Raw genomic sequence first — 21,315 nt, forward strand, 5'->3', positions numbered from 1 at the left:
TGCCGGCGGTGGTGACGAACGGCACGTACCACGCTGATTCGGAGTAGGTGTTCTCCCTTTTTGTCACGACGGTGAAGCCAGGCTTTTAAAACAAGATAGGAAAAGTTCCTCAAGGCTGCATACTTGTAAGGTTGCTGACACCAACGGCACCTTTCATCTGGTTGAACTTCTGCACTGAAGCACCTGGCCCAAGCTTGCCCCGGGGCTCTGCAGATGATGGGCAGAGGGAGATAGTGTCTGCTGAAGACAGCAGTTCATCCCACCCACCTGCCTGCTGACTGCCAAGACAGCTCAGGTGACTGAGATGGACCACCAAGCGCCTGGGGCAACCAAAGGCAGCTGAAATGGAGCCCACCCACAACGCAAAAAGGAGGTTCCAGATAACGTTTCAATGTCTTATATTAAAGCAAGCAAACCATGGTGGGGTTTAAAAGCCTCAGGTTGCTTGAGATGCTGCAAGTGTTCTGTTGGAGGGTGAGCAAGTTCAGGGAATACTGCCATTACCAAGATAACGGTTTCTTGTTACCTAAGGCAAAACTAGAAGTAGGTCATTTTCACTGCACTGATCTTTCAGCCCACTTCATAAGAGGAGCTGAACCCTGAGGAATTGGGTTATCATATAAAAAGAAATTGAACTCCTTTTTTTCTCCCTGGCTCCAGAAGGGAAAACCACACTTCCTGAGCAGTTGCCATCTCCCACATCTTCCCCAAGTGCCAGGAGACATGTCTCTGAGCTGGCATGTCACTTGGTGCTAGCAACTTGTTCATTAAGGTCCCATCATAAAACTGTCCTCACAGAGATCAGAAATTACTCATTTGCTCTACCTGGGTCATTACCTAGTGTGGTACTATTAGTTTTGATTGTCTACTGAAGTTTTTGTTTAGTTTTCATTATCACATTGCATATGAAATTTAGTAGAGATCTACTTCTTTTCTGTTTAAGGATAACTTTAAAATAATCTATTTAGCCTTGGAGAAAAAAAAAAGAAGTACATCCAATCCATAGAGAAGCTCTCATATAATCTGAAGATCACCACCACTCCATCCTCACTGGGATTGAAGTCACAAGTGACTCTGCAACAGGGCTTCTTTTCTACACTACTAGCCTTCCAGCATCTGATTCATCAAGTTGCTGCACTGAAGTGATGTAAGGAGTCGTGATGGAAGAATTTGCTGCAATGGAAGTGCTCTTCTGGAAAAGAGACTGGCAGTGGAAGGCTGATGTCTCTGGAGAGGCAGATTTAATGCTGCGGTATATGGTCTAGACTGTTTGTATTTGTGGTAAAGCACTGGAAAGAAATACAGAACAAGCTTTATTATTTAGCTTAACTTTTCATTTCCACATTAAGCAGGGGGAGAAGGCAGCTGTGAGAAATATACTTATTCCTTCCCAATGGAGTATTACTAATAACACGGTTATTCATCAGTCTGCAAGTTTGGATTTAAGCATTTTCATAGCAAAGCATCCAGACTTGCATGAGCTGTTGGCAGGATCCTCTGGTTCTGGCTCAGTTACCAGCAGACCCTAGCAGATCCAGACTATTTTACAGTGAACAGCTCTTTTAGCCCTTCACCAGCATACTCGTATTTTCATTCCTGCATGCAAGAAAAAAAAGGCTAATGCCATCTTCAGGCAGACAGAAAATGCATGGACTCTGGTGATGGAGAGACGGTGCAACAAGGAATGAAGGTGGTGACCAGCACAAGGATAGGGAGAGAGTGGTCTTTATCCTCAGAGTGTGCTGCTTCTCCAGGCAAGACAAAAGCAAGCCCTCCTCGTGTCCTGAACCAACCTGATGGAAGTCAGCTCCAAAATGAAACTGGTGAGCTAGAGCGTGTCTGGGATGACTGTGGAGGAGTAAGCTGTATTGCTGGGACACAGGTCCACAGCTCCACAGGCTGTGCAAGGCCAGGTCCCACCCTGGCTGCTGAAAGCTGTGCAGGTTTCCCTGCAGGCATGTGGACAGGTAGCTCAGGAAAGACCCATCCCACCCCTCTGGATTTGCTATCTAAAACCTGCTGAAACCTCAGTGACACTGGGGCTGGGCACAACTGCTTCAGTTCCTGACAGGCAGCTCAAAGTTTTACATGACAGTGACCTCAGGGATGGAAAAAAAGTCCCTTCCAAGTGACAAGGATTTCTTGTTGATTTTGTTGCCTATTTCAACTTTGGTAGCCACAGATTAATGTGTCCCCCTGCAAAAGAAGCACATAGAAGTGCAAGGCAGCTGGAGGAGTGAATAGCTATGAATAAAATAAAAAAGAGGTATGGCAAAATGCATGAGGTAATTTTAAGGTTCCAGGCAAAGGTTAACTCCTGCTCTTTCCTTATTAATAAAGCTACCAAAATCTTTAACTTTGTAGTTGCATGGTAATGGCAGTGTGCCCAGTCTTTTGGCTACTTGCCATTTTTGTTTTAGAAAATAAATAAAAAAACTTACGTTATGACTCTGTGCCTGTCCTTCATGACATGAAGCATATCAACCACCGTTGGCTTCAATATAAGAGCATGGGGCTCAGCACTTTCTGGGACTGGACCCAATGTAGGACTTTGCTTTCCTTTTGAATACATCTACCCTCTTCACTCCTATGAGATTAGTCCATAAAAGAAAAGCAAAACTGGACAGAAATTTCAGTGAACTTACAGTTGTGGTAATGATAGTGGTTGGGTTTGGGATAACTCTGATGCTTAAAGTCACCGTTCCAGTTTTAATTAGGCGTGTAGTTTTGTCCCTGGCAGGTAGTAAATTGTCATCTGTTATATGGACGCGCAGCCTGTAAACCCAGTTTGTATCAAGTCCACTCTCATAATCAAACCTGGATGCAAGAATCAGCCGAGATGTGTTGGAGCCAGCACTTGGTGAGAAGGTGAAATGGTTGTTCGTGTTGCCTAAAGCAAAAACATCAAAATGCCAGAAAATTTACTTTACACATTCAAGTAAATGCACGGAACAAGCACAAAAATTCGTTTCTGTTGACAACGTGTTATGGATCACTATGCACCTATTATGCAGTGAAGTATCGTCGACAAGGATGGTTCCTTCATCTTCCTGATACCATATAAAACAACTGAAAATTATAGTGCCCTAAAAGCATTAAAATATAGAACAAGACCTTCTGTGGGGACATAGCTGAGAGGAGGCTGTGGAAATACTTCAGAGCACCAGGGCACACAAGAGGTCACTTGAATGACCTGTCCTTAGAGCATGGAGAGCACCCAGAGGCAGCAGCACCTACCCTTTCACCTGTAGGTGAGGACCCTACACTGTTGCAGGGCTAGTTTCACTATTGGGGTGGCCCTGGGGTGGCCCCTAGACCACATGGACACCACCAGTGTCTTCAGAGGCCCTCCAGCTTCTCTCTATTCCTTCTCCCTCAAAGCCAGAGGCTTTTGAACAGGTCGCCCAGAAGAGAGCTAATGACTCACAGCCATTGTCTCCAGGGCTTTGTCTTCACTGTGGGGACAGAGAGGGGAGTTCACTGATGCTGGCTTCCCAGCCCTCATTTTCTGTCCATATAGCTGGAGGTCTGCTAGCAGTCTGGGCTGCAGGTAGGCCAGCCCAGATGGCTCCCAGCTCCCAGGCTCCAGGACAGACCACACAAACAAGAGATCAGAGCCATGAAAAGGCCCCAGATGTGCTTTGGGTTTGTTCTTGTTGCCCCACAGAGCTACAGAGTTGAAGTGACCTTGAAGGCCATGACTATTGTACAACACAAATGGGCCATGGGGTGCTCTGTGTCTCAGAGGGCAATTGCATGGCAAAGCTCACATCTATACAGCCAAAACTGGACCTGCAGTCAAACTCTGAGTTGCTAATACAAACATTTCCTTTGTGAGGGTTCGTGTGTAAATACCACTGCTGCAGAGCTCCTCTGTGCCATTAAGGGGCTGCAATAGGACAGGGGTTCTCTCTTTTTACACTCAGCTGGCACTTGGGCAGCAGGCTCCCTCCTTCTCAGTAGTCATCTCAGCAGCAATATAAAAAGAGTTGCCCCAGGAGAGTGTGTTCCCTTTTTTGTGAATCCAAGTGTCATCCCATCCCATTGCAGTTCCAAGCAGATGCAGCTGACTACTAGGTTCAAACACTCATTCTTAAAATGAAGATTCAATGCACACAGCATGGGCCTAGGACATGCAGGTTGCTCGGTTGTTTTGAACTGTGTACCAGCATCTAAAGATGAGGTATGCAGAGTAACAAAACCCACCAGTGTTTCTCAGTATTTACTTAGTGGTAATTGGAAGGGAAATTTGACCCTACATATCATTCCAGCTCATTCTTCTGAAGTCCTTGTCAACTGTGTAATTAATTGTTAATTAATTAATGTGGTCAGCAATCCAGTCTTGCGAGGGAATGGTTTTTAGGTGGTAGCACCAGTAGCCAACTTGTGCAGAGACATCTCTTTGGTAAGCAGCAAAGTAATGATGTGCAGAACTTGTGGATCACAACTAGCTCGCCGTGAGAAGTAGCATGTAAACTGTGCTAGATTTGTGTTTACAAATCAAAGCAAACCATCAGCATTCACTAATTTTTGCACTGTTCCCAGCTTACTCACCATGGCACAGTACCTTCATTAATGAAGTAACGGAAAGACCTGGGATCAGAATCACGATCCTGACATTCAATCCTGAAGCCATTAATATTGGTCCCTACAGCTAAGCTGACTGGGATTTGAAATGAATAGAAATTGGGTGCACAAACAGGTTCTTCATCATTGACTTCCAATACATTGACAGTTACCTGAAAGAAAAGAGCAATAGCAAGCGTGAAGCTCTTTCCATTGTGTTGAGCCAGAATTTTATTAACTGCTTGGCTTTGCTCATTTTCCTCTTTTGATCAACAGCAGTTGAAGAGCAATGAACTTCCCTTCCAATCTAGTTCCTACCAGAAAACATCTGTGATCATTTGACCTTCAATTCTAATGATCAGAACTCTTCTGCGAGCATGTTCCTTAACCTGAACCATCTTCTAAAACTGTGAGGTTTTCAAGCTGATGTGTCTGACTATTTGAATCACCTAAATTGTGTCATAGCTAGAGTGAGGAATGATAGTAGTACCATGTATTTATTAAACTTCCTTTCAAACCTCTCAAATTGCTTCACAGTCATTCGTTAGGCTTCTTAGCATATTCAATAATAATTCAGAGCATGAGTCATGAAAAGAAGGAAGATTCCTTTTAGACTGTTTCCAGCGAGAGAGAAGCACTGGTAATGGCCTTCTGTGTGGCCGGGAACACTCCGGGCAGCACCAGTTGTGTTTAATGTCAGCTGGGATTAGCTGGCTGAGAGAAAAAGGTTGCCTTTCTCAAAGCTCTTTCCTCTAACATCTGGTGGTCTTTAACAGGAAACAGATAAACTTGTCAATGTTAAAACTTCCTGATGCTGAATGTTCTTTAATCATTACCTTGAAATATTATAGGTGGTAAAGAGATTAAGTACTTCGCACCTAGCATCTCTGTGGGTGGTGCCTGGCTGGCATAGAAAGCAGGCCTAGTACTTGTATCCCCCTCCAACAGATGTGCAGAAGTAAAATGTAAGGCAGTCATAAGGGAGGAGATGTGAAAAGGAGTAAAAAGGAGTCTGTACATGAAGGACACCAGGATTCTTTGAAAGAAGTGACTATAAAATACCTTTGTGGATATGCTACCTACATTTTTTTCTTCCGAATAAAATAAGTCAGGTCAGCAAACTTGAGCACAACCCTGCTGTGTAATGTTCTCAGGGTCCCCAGCATGCTCTTGGCTTCTGCCAGATAGCACCATCAGGGACAAAACAGGGGAAGGCACTTGTAAGGGTTCATTTCCAGTAGGCCACATGGACACATCTGTAATGTCCTGGGCACTCTGATACCATCCCAAGAGGTTGCCCAAGCCCTCATCCTATCCCCAAGGTATATAGTACAGCCTCTCTGTCCCACCCCATGGAAACACAACTCTGATGGGTTGCAATACAATTCTTGCATTACTTTGGGCACTTTGTAGTAGAAAAAAACACGACATACTAAATCAAATATAAGTTTGAGGGTCAAGGGGTACTACAGAGGGTCCTAAAATGACTTGGCACTAAGCATGGCTACAATTGGGTTCTGCTATCTGGCTTCAAGACCCTGTTCTTTTTCTATTTTCCAGTACATACGTATCCATAAAGAATATCCTAAGTTTTCTAGGGCACAGAAGACAATTTTACTGCCCAGGTAAAATAAATAAATAAAAAAAAACCTGATAAACAAAACCCACAGTTGAAAGATAAATATATTACTTTGATGTTTTTTGTATGAAATAAACTGAGTGAACACCACCTCTTTCATCCAACTCTGTGCAGGGGTGAACTTGCCTTTTACAGACCAAAGTGCTTTGCACAATGTTGCACCATTCTTGTCAGGAAGAAGAGAGAAAAATGTGGATAAAGGGGGGGAAGTAGAGTGGATTTACTCACAGATGCTGTTGCAGCCTTCTCTTGGTCTGAGGCCTGTACTGTGAAAATGTGTTTCTGAGTTGTTTCATAGTCTAATCTACCTAAAATCTTGACAACTCCTTTGGTTGGACTGATCCAGAAGATATTTGTGTATTCCCTGGTGCCTCCTCCAGCTATAATGGAATAAGTGATGACACTGGGTGGCCAGTCCTTGTCTTTGGCATTTACTGTTCCAATGCTGGATCCAACTGAGAAACAGAAAATCCATATTTCATTAACATTTTAAGGAAAAGGAGGTACAGAGTACTTGTTTCAACCAAAACCTGACAAAGCTGAACTAAAGATTAATTCTGGAGTTTTTCACCTGAAAAAAAGTAAAGCAAAGGTGTGAGAAATACTAATTTGTTGCGGTGAGCAGAGCCCGCCATAGGCAGGGATCGGCGTGCGGAAGATCTCGCGATGTAACGGAAAGCTCAGACTGCCCACGAGGGGCCTTGTGGGCGTGGCTTGTGCTATATAAGCAATTGCAGCTGCGCAATAAACGCCATTTGCAGCATCCTTCACATTGAAGCCTGTGTCTGCTGATGGTACCCAACGGCAGAGGTTGGGTGGCAGAGATCCCGGGGATCGGGTGTCGGTAACGACACTAATTCACCACGCTGTGCTATGGCTTCTCCATGTATGGGCTTGCCTGGTAGCAATAAATACCAAAATGGGAGGAATCTGTAGAGAACCACAACAGAAACGCTCTGGCAGTGAGGGCCACCCGGATCCCTGCACCGACCTGCAGGAAGTCCTGCCTCGTGGCAGCCCGAGCACGGGCATGGCCGGGGGAACAAGGCTCTTTGCCTTGGAAAGCCATTGCTGCGGTTCCTTCCGCGGTGGCCGAAAAGCCATTTGAATTGCCCTTGTGCTGAGCATTTCTGCAGCAAACCTCAAATGGCAGTGCTGCAAACGGTGAGAACGAGGACGGGACTGCGCTTGCCGATCTCTGAAGAGACTGAGTAGATCCACGTGACCTGAGGATATACAGGATGAACAGTCCCCACGCACAGAGCAAGACAGAAGGAGGTTGTAAATGAAGGGCTGTCATTATTTTTCTTTCCTGAGCCTGTGAACTCCAGCCCTAGTGCAAACTGCTGGCTCCTCTTTGGTACAGCAACAGCAAGCACCCCACTAGTGTCAACTCAGCCCAAACCAAGAGGCAGTCTGAGTCAGAAAAAAACATATTCTTTCTTTTGATAGTCTCAGTGTCTGGCAAAGCTCTGTGTCTGACACAGATGGCTTTACAGACATATCCATGTCACAGATGTGTTTCAAGTGTTACATTGCTAAGATTTATGTCAGTGGTATGAGGAGACACACACAGAATAGGAAATGCTACAGAATTCACCATATTGTGCCCACTGGGAAAGAGCGTAGAAAACCAAGCTCCGTCTCTGCACCATCGAAATTAAAGCTGGGCAAGAACAACCAGCTGCTGAACAATGCAAGATGCTGATATGCACACCTGCAGGTCAGGGTCCCCTGACTGCTGAGTGGCCGTCCTGTGCCCCCTCATCCCTCCTTAGCATTCCTTGCTTTCCTGGGAGCTTGGCTCCTGCAGGAGCCAGGGCTGCCGAGGTTTCCCTGCCAGGCTTCCCCCACTAGGAGCCATCCCCCCCGGCCCCACCTCTCCAGTCTCTCCAGCTCCCTCCCAGGCCGTGCGTCCCCCCACCAGCTGCAGCTTTGCCATACTCAGGAGTAGCTGGTGACAGCTTCTCCAAAGAGCAGGAAGGAGGGTTTTGTGTAGACCTGTGGACGTTGGCAGGATCCTCCTGATCAAAGAAGGAAGGAAACAGAAAGCTGAGGGAAAAGGATGAAAATCTGGGCTTGCTCCTTTGTCCATGGCAAGGGAGAGGAGGTTGTGAGCAGGATGGTTGGGCTGTTTGCAACATGCCTCTTCCTCCCCACCACCCCTTGGCTTAGGCAAATGGACACAGAAGCACTACAGAGTGCACAGGTCTGCTGACCATAGCCGCAGCTGCCTTTGCCTGTGCTGTAAGCCTACTCCAGCCATAATAATTTGATTAATTCAAGCAGACACTAGATTATCTGGCTGCTAAATATCCTGGAGGTTTGTGGACAGCTTCACCACGTCCCACTCAGATGCAGTGATGCAGTTGGACATACTCTTTGGTGGTGTGGCCATTGGGGCAGTTTTATGAGTAACAGAAGCCTGAGGCAGTGTTGGATGTGCTGGAGGACAGGGCTGCCATTCAGAGGGGCCTGGCAGGCTGGAGCTGTGCACCAGCAGAACTCATGAAGCTCAGCACAGACAAATGCAAAGTCCTGCACCTGGGCCAGAATAAGCCCATCTGTGCAGGCTGAGATTGGCTGAGCAGGTAGCAGCTCTGCAAGAATGGACCCCAGCCCTGATAGAGAAGTTAAGATAAGCCACCAGGGCACCCTTGGGAGAGTGGAGACCACATACTGGACTGCATTAAGAAGTGTGTCACCAGCCCATGGCACGAAGTGGCTTATCCACTCTGCTCAGCACTCGTAAAGCTACCTGTGATGAGTTTGGGGGCCCACGGATAAGAAAGATGCTAAAAAAGTGGAGAAAGGTTAGGGAGGATTGAGCAGAGGATGAAGGAGGAGGGGCTGGTGGGGCTGGGTTTATTCAGCCTGGAGAAGAGAATGCAAAGGGGTCTAGTTGCTGTGCTCCACTACCTAAAGGGCAATAATACAGGAGACCAGGATACAATCTTCTTAGGAGGGGATGTTGAAAGGACAATAGAGAACAGACACAAGCTACAACATAGAAAATTCCAGCTGGGAACAAGATAAAATTATCTGTAATCAAGGTTGCTTTGCAGAAACAGAGACTCAGAGAAGCTGTGGATTCTCTATCCTTGGAGATTTTCAAAACATAACTGGATGAGGTGCTGAGCAACCTGACTTAGCTTTGAAACTAGCCTCACTTTTAACATAAGTTGGACTTGAGACCCTAGTGGTCCATTACACCATCAATTTTTCTGCAATCCTAGGAGGTCCAGAATGAGGGTCAAGATTTTTCCAGCATATATCTAACGTACCTCTCAATTTTTTCTCAGCCAAGAGAATAAAGCCAGTAAGTGAGGTCATGGGGCAGAAGGCCTGTGTTTGGTACATCAGGTCATAGAAGGGAGAGGCTGAAGCTAGGGAAGATGCCATTCCTGTGCCAACTCCTCTGGACACCAAGCAGCACAGCACAGAGCTGGCTGGTGCTCACACATGGCACACAGGAATTACCACAGAGGCAAGATGCCACGGCACTGCTCTGCAAACTCACGAGGTGCAGAGCTCACCAGAGGACTGGAAGAGTGCTGAGACGGGAGTCAAGCATGTGAACAGTTTCAACAAATTCAGTTTTAAGATCATATTCAGAGCTGCTGGTCCTGGGCTGCTGCAGGAGTGGGAAGGACCCTGGTTCCAACCACAAGGAGCTGCTCTGACTGCACTCTGGCTGTGCACAGCTCCTCTCTCCTCCCCCCCCCCCCCCCCCCATCCAAGCATTCCCATTGCTTCCCATTGCACCCCATCTGCAGGACACCTGCTGCACCCAAGGTGAGCTGGGCTTAAGGGGGCAGTGGGGTGGCCATCCTACACCATGGGCCAAGGGAGTCTTAACTTGTCTGTGTCAGTCTATAGTGGTTTCTTTGGACCATCACAGTCCCTCCAAAAGGCTAATTTAGCAAGAGCAGAAAGACAGTCTAAATCAAGACATCTGAGTTCATTTCTTGGCTTTGTCACAGATTTCTTGTGCAATTGCTGAATTTGTCTATGTCTCAGCTTCCATTTGTACAATTGGAATTGTTGCCAGTTTTGTCTATTTAAGGGTAGTAGGTGGTTGTATGGTGAGACTCTGGTTGAACTGGAACTTTGAGACATTCTCTTAATTCAAATATTTGAAAATCCATTTAGCACAAAAAGGTACTTATCAACCTGACAACATTATTTATGTTATGTAGGTCCTATTTACTGTACCTTTAATAATTTCTGGAACATTAAATTCATATGATAAATTACTGAAGACTGGAAAAAATTCATTCACTGGCTTTATCCTGATATAAATGTAGATGATATCTGGAATTATAACAGAAGATTAAATCATCGTTAAGTATGGCTGTGAAATTTTCTCATGCATATATTCAAAATACATATGGTATTCCTCTCTCCATGCTGTTACAGCACAGGAAAATATCAAAAGAAGTGTAAAAGGGATACTTGCTTGAGTAGTCAGGACGGGCAATATCTTGCACCCTGACAGCCAAAGAATAAACTTCAACTCCAAGATTAGCTGGGTTTTCTAAATCAATACTTTCAGTCATCTAAATTAAAAACAAACACAATTGTATTTATACTTCCTTACATAAAGTCACAATATATATGAAGGCAATTACTTTTTTTCAGTGGTGCCCCCTTGGATATATAGAATTGCTCCGTAGGAGTGATACAGGCTATTAATCAATTACAGGATTGAATTCCAGGCTTTTTCTACATATTCACACTCTGGTGTCTCTTGAAAATTCAAAACTCTTTCCTTCTGCCAACAAAATTTCTTCCCCTTAAGTGCAGGAAGTTTCATCATTTGGATCACAATTTTACCTAGTTAATTCAAAGCTCATGTAATGAGCTGGCTATTTACTCTGCTCTTTGTTGGCTCAGCAAGAATCTGCTGTTGCTAAATAGTATTAGTTACTCCTTGAGCTTACACCTGCAGACGTGTATTAAAGGTATCAGGTTCGGCCACAAGTGCTTATCCAGGAACCAAACTGTTACTAAATGGTGGCTTACACAGATTTAAATCCTAATCTCCTGAACTCTTTGTCTTTCTGTAGGAGCCTCATAAACTTTGGGACAGCAGGACTAAAGCACAGGCATCCACTGTTCATCATCTACAGGGAAACTCCTGGAGGAACAGGACACTTCAGCTAGCCTGTTACACTATACACACATGGTGATCAAAGGGCTGATAACAGTCATATCCTGTGCAGCAATGAAAATGCTTTTTGTGTTGGTAGATGAAGCAACTAAGGGCAGTGCTCGTTGACATGTATACCTCAGATCAAAAATTAAAGCAAGCCATACAAAATCGGTTTACTGCTCCTGTAGCACTCTTGTCTTTTAGACAGAATGCCTACTTTTTGTTACGTTTCTCTTTTTCTGTAATTGTCCATGGTTTCTTTTAAAGCAATGAGACAACCACTGTTGTACGTGTCCAGCAGTTTGTGGGGATTCTGGCCAATGCAAATATGCCTGCAACTCTCACCATAAGAAGCCCATATTTTGACATCAAATCACACAAGTGCAAATACCACCACACTTTTGTCAAAATTTCTCACTCAAAGTGGTTCTACAATTCTGACCAATGAAGCTGGGAAGTAGTTACTGTGTGATTTCTCATGTATTTCAAATACTTATGCTAAATAACAAGGATCTTCCAGTCTGTCATGAATAAATGGGTATGAAATGGCATCAGATTTCTCTGTTTATCCATATCAAAGTTAGTGCTTCACACTCCCTAAAAAAAGGAAATTTTTTTTTCAATCATACCTAGCACATTTATTTAAAACCAGAGAAAACAGTTCTCTGGTGAATGTTCTCTGTTCACCAATTCTGTGAAATCCATAGAAAGCATCCTGTCAAAGGGTGTGTAGTTCACATCCAGTCAAAGCTGTCATTGTCCACATAACACTCACTGTGACATGGATTACAGTAATTAATTTTTTCTTATACAGGCAGTGAATTCAAAGAACTTATAAAATTCCACAAGTCGAATTCTGATATTGGACAATCTAACATAAAGCCACGAAAAACTAACCACAAGTCTTCCAGACACAGTGGACCCCAAAGCGAAGTTATTGCTTCCAAAACCAGATAATCCAGTGAAATTAAATTGGTTGTGTGATGGATCAACATCAGTATCTCTACAGTAATTTCTAAGATCAAGAAGAAATGTCCCAGCAGTTGTATCTTCATTCACCTCTTTCCTGTTTAAGACAAACATATTTCCTCTCAGAGAAATTTATATTTCTTCTCTTGAATGCTTCATATATTACATGCCACAACATTTATTTCTATTTATTTTCCAAGTCAGATCCTAGATCTAAACAGGCAACAGCTGATGAACCAACCCAGAATCTAATTCATATGCTGTGGTGGACAGCTGCCCTGTACAATGGGCAGGACATAAATATTTAGCCAAATCCAAACCATAAACCTCAAACTCAGCTAAACTTCAGAAGCTGCCATGAGATCTAAATGTTCACAATTAGTTCAGTTAATAATTAGTATCTTAAAACATCTTTACAGCACTCATTTCTTCAGTACGTTATAATGTTCTCCTGATGAGAAGACAGGTTTTTTTCTCCTTACCTAATAGCTGGACCACTATGCTGTTTTGTGAAACTAGCAGTTCTGGCCCTGATGTTGATGGTGAGGGTCCCTGTGATGCACATGATGGAAATGGGGGCAGAGGGTGCTGTTTTGTTTTTTTTTTTTAATCGAGAGAGATAAATACAAAAAAAAAAAAAAAGAAAGAAAGAAAAACAAACTGAAATACCAATAAGCTCCAATTGTGTTCCCATAGTACCATCCCTGTAAGACTAGTTTTTCATTTGATTACAATTTTCCCTGAAGATTTTTGTCTCTTTCAGATGAAAATTTAAGCTCACTAGATAAAAGACTGTTATGCTATTGTCATGGATGTTGTAACTAAGCAGCAGCACTCAGAAGAACTGGATTCTCTTCCTGCCCTCACATGAAATTATGTGATTTAAATGTAAGACATTTCTATCAGATAGTGAGCAAGCAATTTAAATAGATACCCGTTAACTTGGAATTCCTCATTGCATATGTTTGTGGCCTGAGGTGCTGGATTTTTACCTGCAGGACCATCAAAATACCCTAAGTGCACCTGAAGAACTGCACTATGCAGTGCAATGTACCCTGAAAGATCAGAGCTCAGGCATGTCAAACATTTCAGATGGACAGTTTTGACTTCAATCTTTCTATGACATAATCTGTAAAACAGAGTTAATGTTATATCTTCACCTGCAGACACAAACTACCTGATCATCACAGAGGTCTCAGAGCACTCATAGCCATAGCAAAGACCATGACTAAGTCACTATACAGAGAGGACACCTATAACAAAGAGGTGATCTGGGCTCTGAAGACCTTACAGATTGCATTAGACAAAAAACCATGCAGGTCACAAGACAGAGAAATGAAGATCAGGAAGTTTAAAATAAAACTCCAGAACTGACTGACAAGCTTTCTCTGGTGGGTGATTCCCCCCAGTTTAGCATAAAGTAAGAAAGGAGGAGCCTGGATCTGTATAGGTCATGAAAGTAACTCTCTAACACATATATTCTGATATATAACACACATAACATATAACACATATATTCTGATATGCTAAGGGATTAGGTACGTGAAAGAAAGGTGAATAAATTATCTGACCATACCCTGATATTTTTAGTCCAAATTCCCAGTTTGAACATGCCAGGAATTTGACTTTCATGCCCTAAGACACTTAGAGTGAACACCAACTAAAGACTAACGAAAGGCTAAAGATAAATGTGCACTTGAACCTCTAGCTGTAGGTCTGGAGACCCTATACTGATGTGCCCTAGACTGCACACTGGTCTGGAGCAGAAAGGCAGCAGGCAGCACTAAGGCAATGAAGAGCCTCAATACCTGAAGGTAGAAGGGTGGCATTCTGGTAGGTTGTCATTGATGTCCTCAATAATGATTGTGATTTCTGTTTCGCTGGCGTGCCCCCCGCTGGGACTGTCCTCCACCCGCAGCAGCAGCGAGACGTTAGGGTGGAGCCGCAGGGGAAGCGCGTCTCGGTCAGCTCTCCCCGTCACCTGCAGCACGCCAGTCGCTAGGCAGAAAGCAGCCACATGTGAGATGTTCACCACGGGGGCAAGTAACAAACACTTGTGGTGCACATGCAAAAGGACAGGGTAGCTCAGCAGACAGGTAGCAGAATAAAACCTCTTCTCTTCTGTGCAAGTCATGGCTGCCTTAGCTGTTTTCTTAAATGACGCATAATGGCTCTGAAAGTTCTGCGTAAGACTTTAATGGATAGACACCGATTGTTCAAAGATACAGCTCAGCAGAGGGCTTGGAAAGCAGATAGTTTTCCCTTATGCCCTCAAAGAGCTAGTGAAAGTCAGAGTTGAGTGCACTTGCAGAGCACCAAGGACAATGAGCTGCTAATGCCTGTGCTGTCCTTGCTCTCTAGCTATTAAGACCACTTCTCTTTCTACTGTTATCATTGAAGCATCCTTCAGCACCTCTAAATCTACTCACACATCAACAGAGCTGCTCTTAGCTGTGACACACTCTTAGCTGTGACAGACTGTGTCAAGTGCTCTGGTCAGCCATTCACTTAATTATTCTTTTTTTCTTCTGCTAGCAAACCTTCTTTAGGTTTTTATGGCACAGCACAATGCTATTTCCAGAGCACAAAGGAGGTAAAAGGAGGTAAAGGAACAGTGTAGATATCCTCTGCCTTTTGGAGTGTAATTGAGGTGGAGGTTGGCAGTACATGGCCAAAGGACATAAGGAGTCCAAAGTATTTAAGGATTATCCTGATCCCCCACAGCATGGTGTTGTGTGGCACTTCTTACAGCTCTGATAAACAGTTCTAAAGCAAAAGCAGACAAGGAGCAAAGCAGCCACTGAATGCCAGCCACGGAGCAAAAACCTCAGGGCACTGGTGTATGTACCCCAGAGAGCACAAGGAGATAGGACCAGCATGAGAGAGAGGACTCTTTTGGATGGCCTTGCCTGAGGAGAGCCATCAATTGAACAATGAAGCTGAGGTGCAGATTTGCTGTGCACCTCAATGCTAGATCAGATTTCAGGCAGGAGAGAGGACATTAAGGTCTAACTGTGTGCAGCCATTTCAAGAGCCCCAGAAGGGTCACTGCAGTCCTCAGAGATTAAAAAGAAGGCAGCTAATAATTCCACCCAAGGGACTGTCATCCTCTAGCTGTAAGGCAATCTTTGTCAAGAAATCACCTTTGAGCTACTTTCTTTAAGATATCTTACTTAATCTTGGTCAGCTGACCAAAGAATTTGACCTTAATAATGTACCAAGTATTTGTTATTTCTAGGGTAGCTGCAGAATAAATTATGTCAATTTAAAACTAAGGCAAAACCATTTTCTCCAAAGTAGCCATTCTCTCTTTTGGGGTGTTAGAAGGCATATTTTTGTTTGTCACACATGGATTTATGGAGAAATATCTGTTAGAAGACTGGATGCTGTAGAAAAGTCTGCTGGGAAAGTCTTCATCATCAGGATCTTTAGCTGTTATATTGGCAACAACAGTGCCCAGGCTTTGCTCCTCTGGAATCCTGTAGATTCTTTGTTTTCTGCAAGATAAAACAAAATTCAGTGAAGTGCACATCTGTGTTTGCAAAGGCAGCTGATTACAGACTTATCTGAGCAGCCAATTGTAGCAGCAGAGCCATGACCATGCTGGGCTCAGAGATGGCTATGTGCATGTCATGGTAAATACCCTTGTCACTGGTTCTGCCAGCTGGATATGTAGCAGTAGCTGAACCAGTGTGTGGTCCTAAAGCATGACATAGCCACACAAATAAGTATCCTTCCCCTGCAACTTTTTCATAGAAAAAAAAATTTACTTTCACAGAATCATGGAAGCTGAAGATGGAAGGAGCTGTTAAGTGATGCAGTGCATCTCCATACAGAGCCACTAGCTTGTGAAACCACTTGCTTTAATTCCTTCATTTTGCAAAAGAAAACCAAAAATAGAAGCAGGGATGTAATTAATCATCCTTTGGAGTGAACGCTGGAGGCTTTTTATAGGCATATAACTAAACAGCTGAGTTGCCCCTGCAGCAGGTGAAGGCAGGGAGGAGCACTCCTGTGGGTGCCCAACAGATGGACAGGATCCAAACTCTCAGCAACATCTATCTGTCTGATCCATCTTACACAGGGAAAATGGTTCTTTACTGCTATTGTTTGGTATGCCAGTGCTCCCAAATTTCCCATTAATTAAGTGAGTTTGATAGCTCGGATGTAGTCTAGCAGGCAGTTGTGCAGGATTGCTTATCATGGTTGCAGTTGTGTGTTCACATGGGTACTGGGGTATGCAGTCATGGTACTTGAGCCATATGCAAAAGCAGGCATGGGCAAGCACACAAAAATAGGGAGGCAGATTTATACTACTAAAATACACACAGATGTCTCCTGCTTCTAGAAATCAGAGGGAGTTGAAGGTGCTCAAAAGTTCAGAAAAGCATTAGGAGTACGTTTCAAGACTGAATCCTTTTTGCACATTTTAAACTTTCTATGCCAACACTTAGCTGATTGACTAGTCTATAATTCCCAGTATAGAAAAGCATGAGCCCTTCATTGTCCTCTGAAAACCAACATCATGGGGCACTTTGCAATTAGAGCAGAGAACTGCAGAGACAGAACAGAAGATCTCATGCCTCCAGTCTACACTCACAATTCTAAAAATGGTTAAGATGACACAGCACTTCAACTGTTTTGTCAGGTCATATGAAGAGAGGAAAGTGTACAGGAGAGAAATCCCCAGTAAAAACACCTAACTTACAGCCAGAAGTAAACAAGGAATTAATGAAGGCTGTGAAGTCTGTGTACTTATTATGTTTCTATATCACTCTTGGCATTGGGCCTCTTCCTTCCTTGTTCTCCTGTTGCCTCCAGAGTCACTCAGAAACAAAACAAATAGCAACAGATCTCTGTTGCTGCTAGCAAGCGTGCCACCCCAATATGGGAGGGACAGCTCTAACTGGTTTTGTCTCAAAGGAGGAAACTCCCTATGACCCCAGGGACCACAACTCTGACCTCCCTGTGGACAGCAAACTCACCACAGCTCCACCTTTACAGCCCTCCTAGCCCTCCTGCACCCTCCACAGGCAATAGTCCTGTCCCCACCGTATCTCTTGGGAAGAAGCGGCGCAGAGCTGAGCACTTTCCCTAGCACCAAGTACTGGTACAGCTGGGGAGAAGCTGGGGGCCACTTCCTGTGCAGCTATGTCGGGGCTGTGTCCTTTTGTCCATCTGTCTGCCACTTGCCAATGGCTTTTTACAGGATCGTTCAAGCAGACCTTTTACATGCTGCAATGTAATTACTAAGGAAGCGTGTGTTTGTTTTCTTGTCTTCTGCTTTGTTTTCCTAACTCCACAAGTTTTCCACTGATTTTAACAGGCAGAATTTCAAAAGGCTGAATGCCAATGTAGTGTCGTGAACACCAAAACCAGATGTGCTTGCATATACTATGGGAACAATTAAAAAGACCCTTTGAAAATCTGGTCTTGACAGCTTTGATCCAGAGAAAATAAAGAAGGTTTGCTAACTCCTCAAGTTTCCCCAGCTCCCATCCCAGCACTAATTATTATAGTGTCAGAAAGTGCGTAGCCTCAGCATGCAGCTCACATTTTAGCAGGGGAGAGGCCATATGTGCATACCAAGGACAGATCATTAAGTGTAATTTAATCTAAATGTCTTTACAAACTGAGCTCCTTTTTTTGGTCTGTAGTGTCAATCTAAAAGGGAGAAGATTTAAACAAATATCAGGCTTTATCTGTGCCATATGAGAATGGAGTCTTAGACTTGCGGTGTTATGGATGCTCAAGTTACTGATACTTTCACTAATTCAAACAAGTAGAGAAATATTTAAAAGAGCTCCTTCCACACATAAGGATAAATAAACAGAAATGGCAACATTTGGAGGAAATAATCAGTCTAGAACACAGCATGCAAATGTTGGCACCACGAAGAGGATTCCTCCTGCTTGTAGCAGTACAGTAATGTGGAGCGAGCTGTTAACCTTATTGATTATTGCAAACATGAGGTTCAAGTTTTAAATAAGTAGCAACATGAACAAAAAAATCCATGTCTATTTCTAACATTTCATATTTCTGTTTCTTCAGATTCTTCACTCCTTTACCCAGCAAGGTCCAGATCCTTGGCCTCAGCCTGGAAGTTGTTCATTGCTTTGGCTCCACAAAACACCCAGAAGATTGCTCCAAATAAGTGGCTGGAAACTTCTTGGAATGTCCCAGGTGCTACACTGTCTTTACCTTTGCATAGATGGCAGGAAAGCAGCTATCATAAATATTTTCAGCAGGCACCTTGTAGAGCCTTGGGATTAGAAGACATAGAGTGTCTTGAATCCAATCAGTGTCTCATTCAAGTGACAAAACCAAATCAACAACTGAATCAGACCAACTGTAATAATTTTCAAGTTCCTGCTTCAGAAACAATCATACATCATGCTTTCCACTTCAAAACAGCCTGCTGGTGGCACATATATAATCTTTCCCATTTTTCCAAATTTTCAACAACATTCCTGATTCCAGCTAGAACTCCATTAGTCTTCAAAAGCTATTTCCAATTTGTGACACTTAGGACACAATTTCCTGCTTATGACACAGTAAGAAGCAATGTTTCAAAGATCACTAGGGGATTGTTTACAAGTGTGTCTGGGAAGAAGACAGATCAAAAGTAAGACCTTTATGTGTCTAGACATTTCTGCATGAATAAACATCATTATGGTGAAACGTACATCTGTGTGAGGGGTAAATTCTATATCATTGTATTTGCACTGGGTAAAATTCAACGCCCTGTCTGAACTTGTCCAAAGGTCTTTGCATAGCCTTAGCCTCTCTTAATGCTAACAAGTCCAACAAGCTTGTTTGGCTGTTCTCAGCATGAAGGCAGAGCCTGGAAAACTTCAAACTATTAAGAATATAAATAAGAATAAAAGAAGGAGATGAGGACAAACATTGCCAAAAAAAAAAAAAAAAAGAAGAGGAATCATAACAAAATTAAAACACCGTTTTCAATAATAATTTGTTGTTATATTTACTTGCCCTTATGTTACACGCTCCTATTGGTACCAAAGCCATAAAGCTGGGAAAATATCTACATTTGGAGTACAGTGGAAGTTTTTCACTCACGTGGTAAAGTATGGTCTTTCATCATTGATGTTAATTATATTTATATTCACTGTTTTAGTCAAGTTGAGTCCGCCTGGATCTGTCACTGTTATGTTTAGGAAGTAACTGTTAAATAAGAAAACAAAACAAGAATAATTCTGTGGCTCTGAAGGAAAACATTTCTACTGTAAGCTAACAGACCATGTGAATAAAATACATTCTTACCTACGTGGATCTTTCTCATAATCAAATACTTTTCTGGAAAAAATGGCTCCATTTTTTAAGACTGAGAAGGGCACCCGTTCAGGGAGCAGTGAATACTGAAAGGAAAAGATCAAGGAATTAGTCTTTGTATCTTTAAACATCCTTCCATTCATTCCACGCCTTGTAGAATGGGACAAGTTACAGAACAGCATTTGCCTCAAGCTCTGCATAATGAAACATGCTGACATACAGATCAAGCCCTGATCATCTGAGCCAAAGCAGCTCACCCTTGGTCATAGGTGCTTTGCTTACCAGCCAGTAGAAAGTCACAAACACTGAACTGCCTTAAAGCCCACACTGTTCTCCACCTCCGTGAACTCCAGGTCTGCAGTGAGAATTTCACACAGAGGCCAGGCAGCAGAGCCACAGTACCACAGGCCAAAATTTGCTATGTGGTGGCAGTAGAGTACACACACAAAGGAGAAGAGAGAGAAGAAGGGGTGAGGCTGGATTTGGGGGATGTAAGAGCTGTGGAGGAGGCAATGAAGTTTGGAGGTGATGACTGGAGAGGGCAAGCAGAGGAGAGTGGACGTACATGGGGAACATGAGGGCATGAGGCTGAAGGGTGTTCACAACAGCTCAGTGCTAACACAGCTGCTCAGTGACTGTGTGTAGCAGCAGCCACTAGTGCACTGCACAACACAGATGGGCACCTCACCAGTGCGTGGGTGTGGGAGGGAGCTGAGCATCCCAACACCATACACAGCAGGGAGAAAGGCAGCACCCTATTCGCTGCGGCCACGAGGTAGCTGCTACATACCCACCACATCCTCCCCGCTATCTTCCACATGCCAAGCCATTACCAATTAGTTCTCAAGAACATTTCCTTTGCTAGTGCAGGTGCTAATAATACCCATAAAGTCTGAAGTATTCAACATCAACGTACAAGTAGTCTGCAAAATCCACTGAGCAGATCTGTCCAGGGGATGCAACTGCCCTAGTATTACCTTTTGGAAAAAAACCAGGAGGTACAGAGGGCTGAGTGAAACAACTTGCCTCTTGCAATGGCAGATTTCATTCAAATTGCTTTTAAAGAAGCAGTCAGGTGATCACAATTCTTTTAACATTTTTTTGCCACTTGACCTTTCTTAATTCCCGCTCTGGATTCTTATTTTACCTGTTCCCCAGCATTTCTATATTTGCAGTTTCTTACTATGCCTGAGATTCTTCAGGCGTTAGAAGGCCTGGGATCTCAGCTGCCATTGCTTTCAGAAACAAAGTGGAGCTAAACTCCCAGGCCTCTGCTTCCCTCCTCAGGTTTGGACTGGGCAAAACCTGACAATGGACTAACTGCTCTCTTGAATAATGCTACACATTGAAGTAGCACCCGCAGGTTCAGTCCTTGAATGTGTGCTTGTCTTTTATAAAGCTAAAGCAAATAAAGCAAAGCTACAACCCAATTCAATGCAGTTACTTTTTCCCTGTCTGCACACAAACTTATCACTTTCCAGAAAGTTTTGCTGATATCGAGCATTTTTGGACTAGCTTACACGTTTTCTTAACTGAAAGTCACAACTTGCCCTGGGATTGTCAGAAAGCTGAGGTTCGGTTGCCTTGTAAGTGATTTTCTTACCATCCCATTTAAAAGAAATTACATTGTGATACAGAACATTAAAAATTTTATTTACTTTTAGTCATTCATAGAATCAATCATAGAATCATA

General features: G+C 43.5%; 1 protein-coding gene across 1 annotated transcript; it reads right to left on the bottom strand.

The window, feature by feature from the left end:
* Nucleotides 1-7: 7 nt before the first annotated feature.
* On the bottom strand, nt 8-19,708 carry CDHR3 (cadherin-related family member 3; the record flags this gene model as incomplete). The annotated part of the gene is made up of 11 exons (XM_008935550.1): nt 8-82; nt 2,646-2,890; nt 4,568-4,739; nt 6,434-6,660; nt 10,421-10,519; nt 10,665-10,764; nt 12,258-12,426; nt 14,138-14,327; nt 15,678-15,826; nt 19,410-19,514; nt 19,614-19,708. Coding segments are annotated over 11 exons (1,626 nt in total), but the record flags the coding sequence as incomplete, so codon positions are not given.
* Nucleotides 19,709-21,315: the final 1,607 nt, after the last annotated feature.

This window comes from Merops nubicus, unplaced genomic scaffold, assembly GCF_000691845.1.
Source record: "Merops nubicus isolate BGI_N331 unplaced genomic scaffold, ASM69184v1 scaffold50912, whole genome shotgun sequence".
NCBI classification, from domain to species: domain Eukaryota; kingdom Metazoa; phylum Chordata; class Aves; order Coraciiformes; family Meropidae; genus Merops; species Merops nubicus.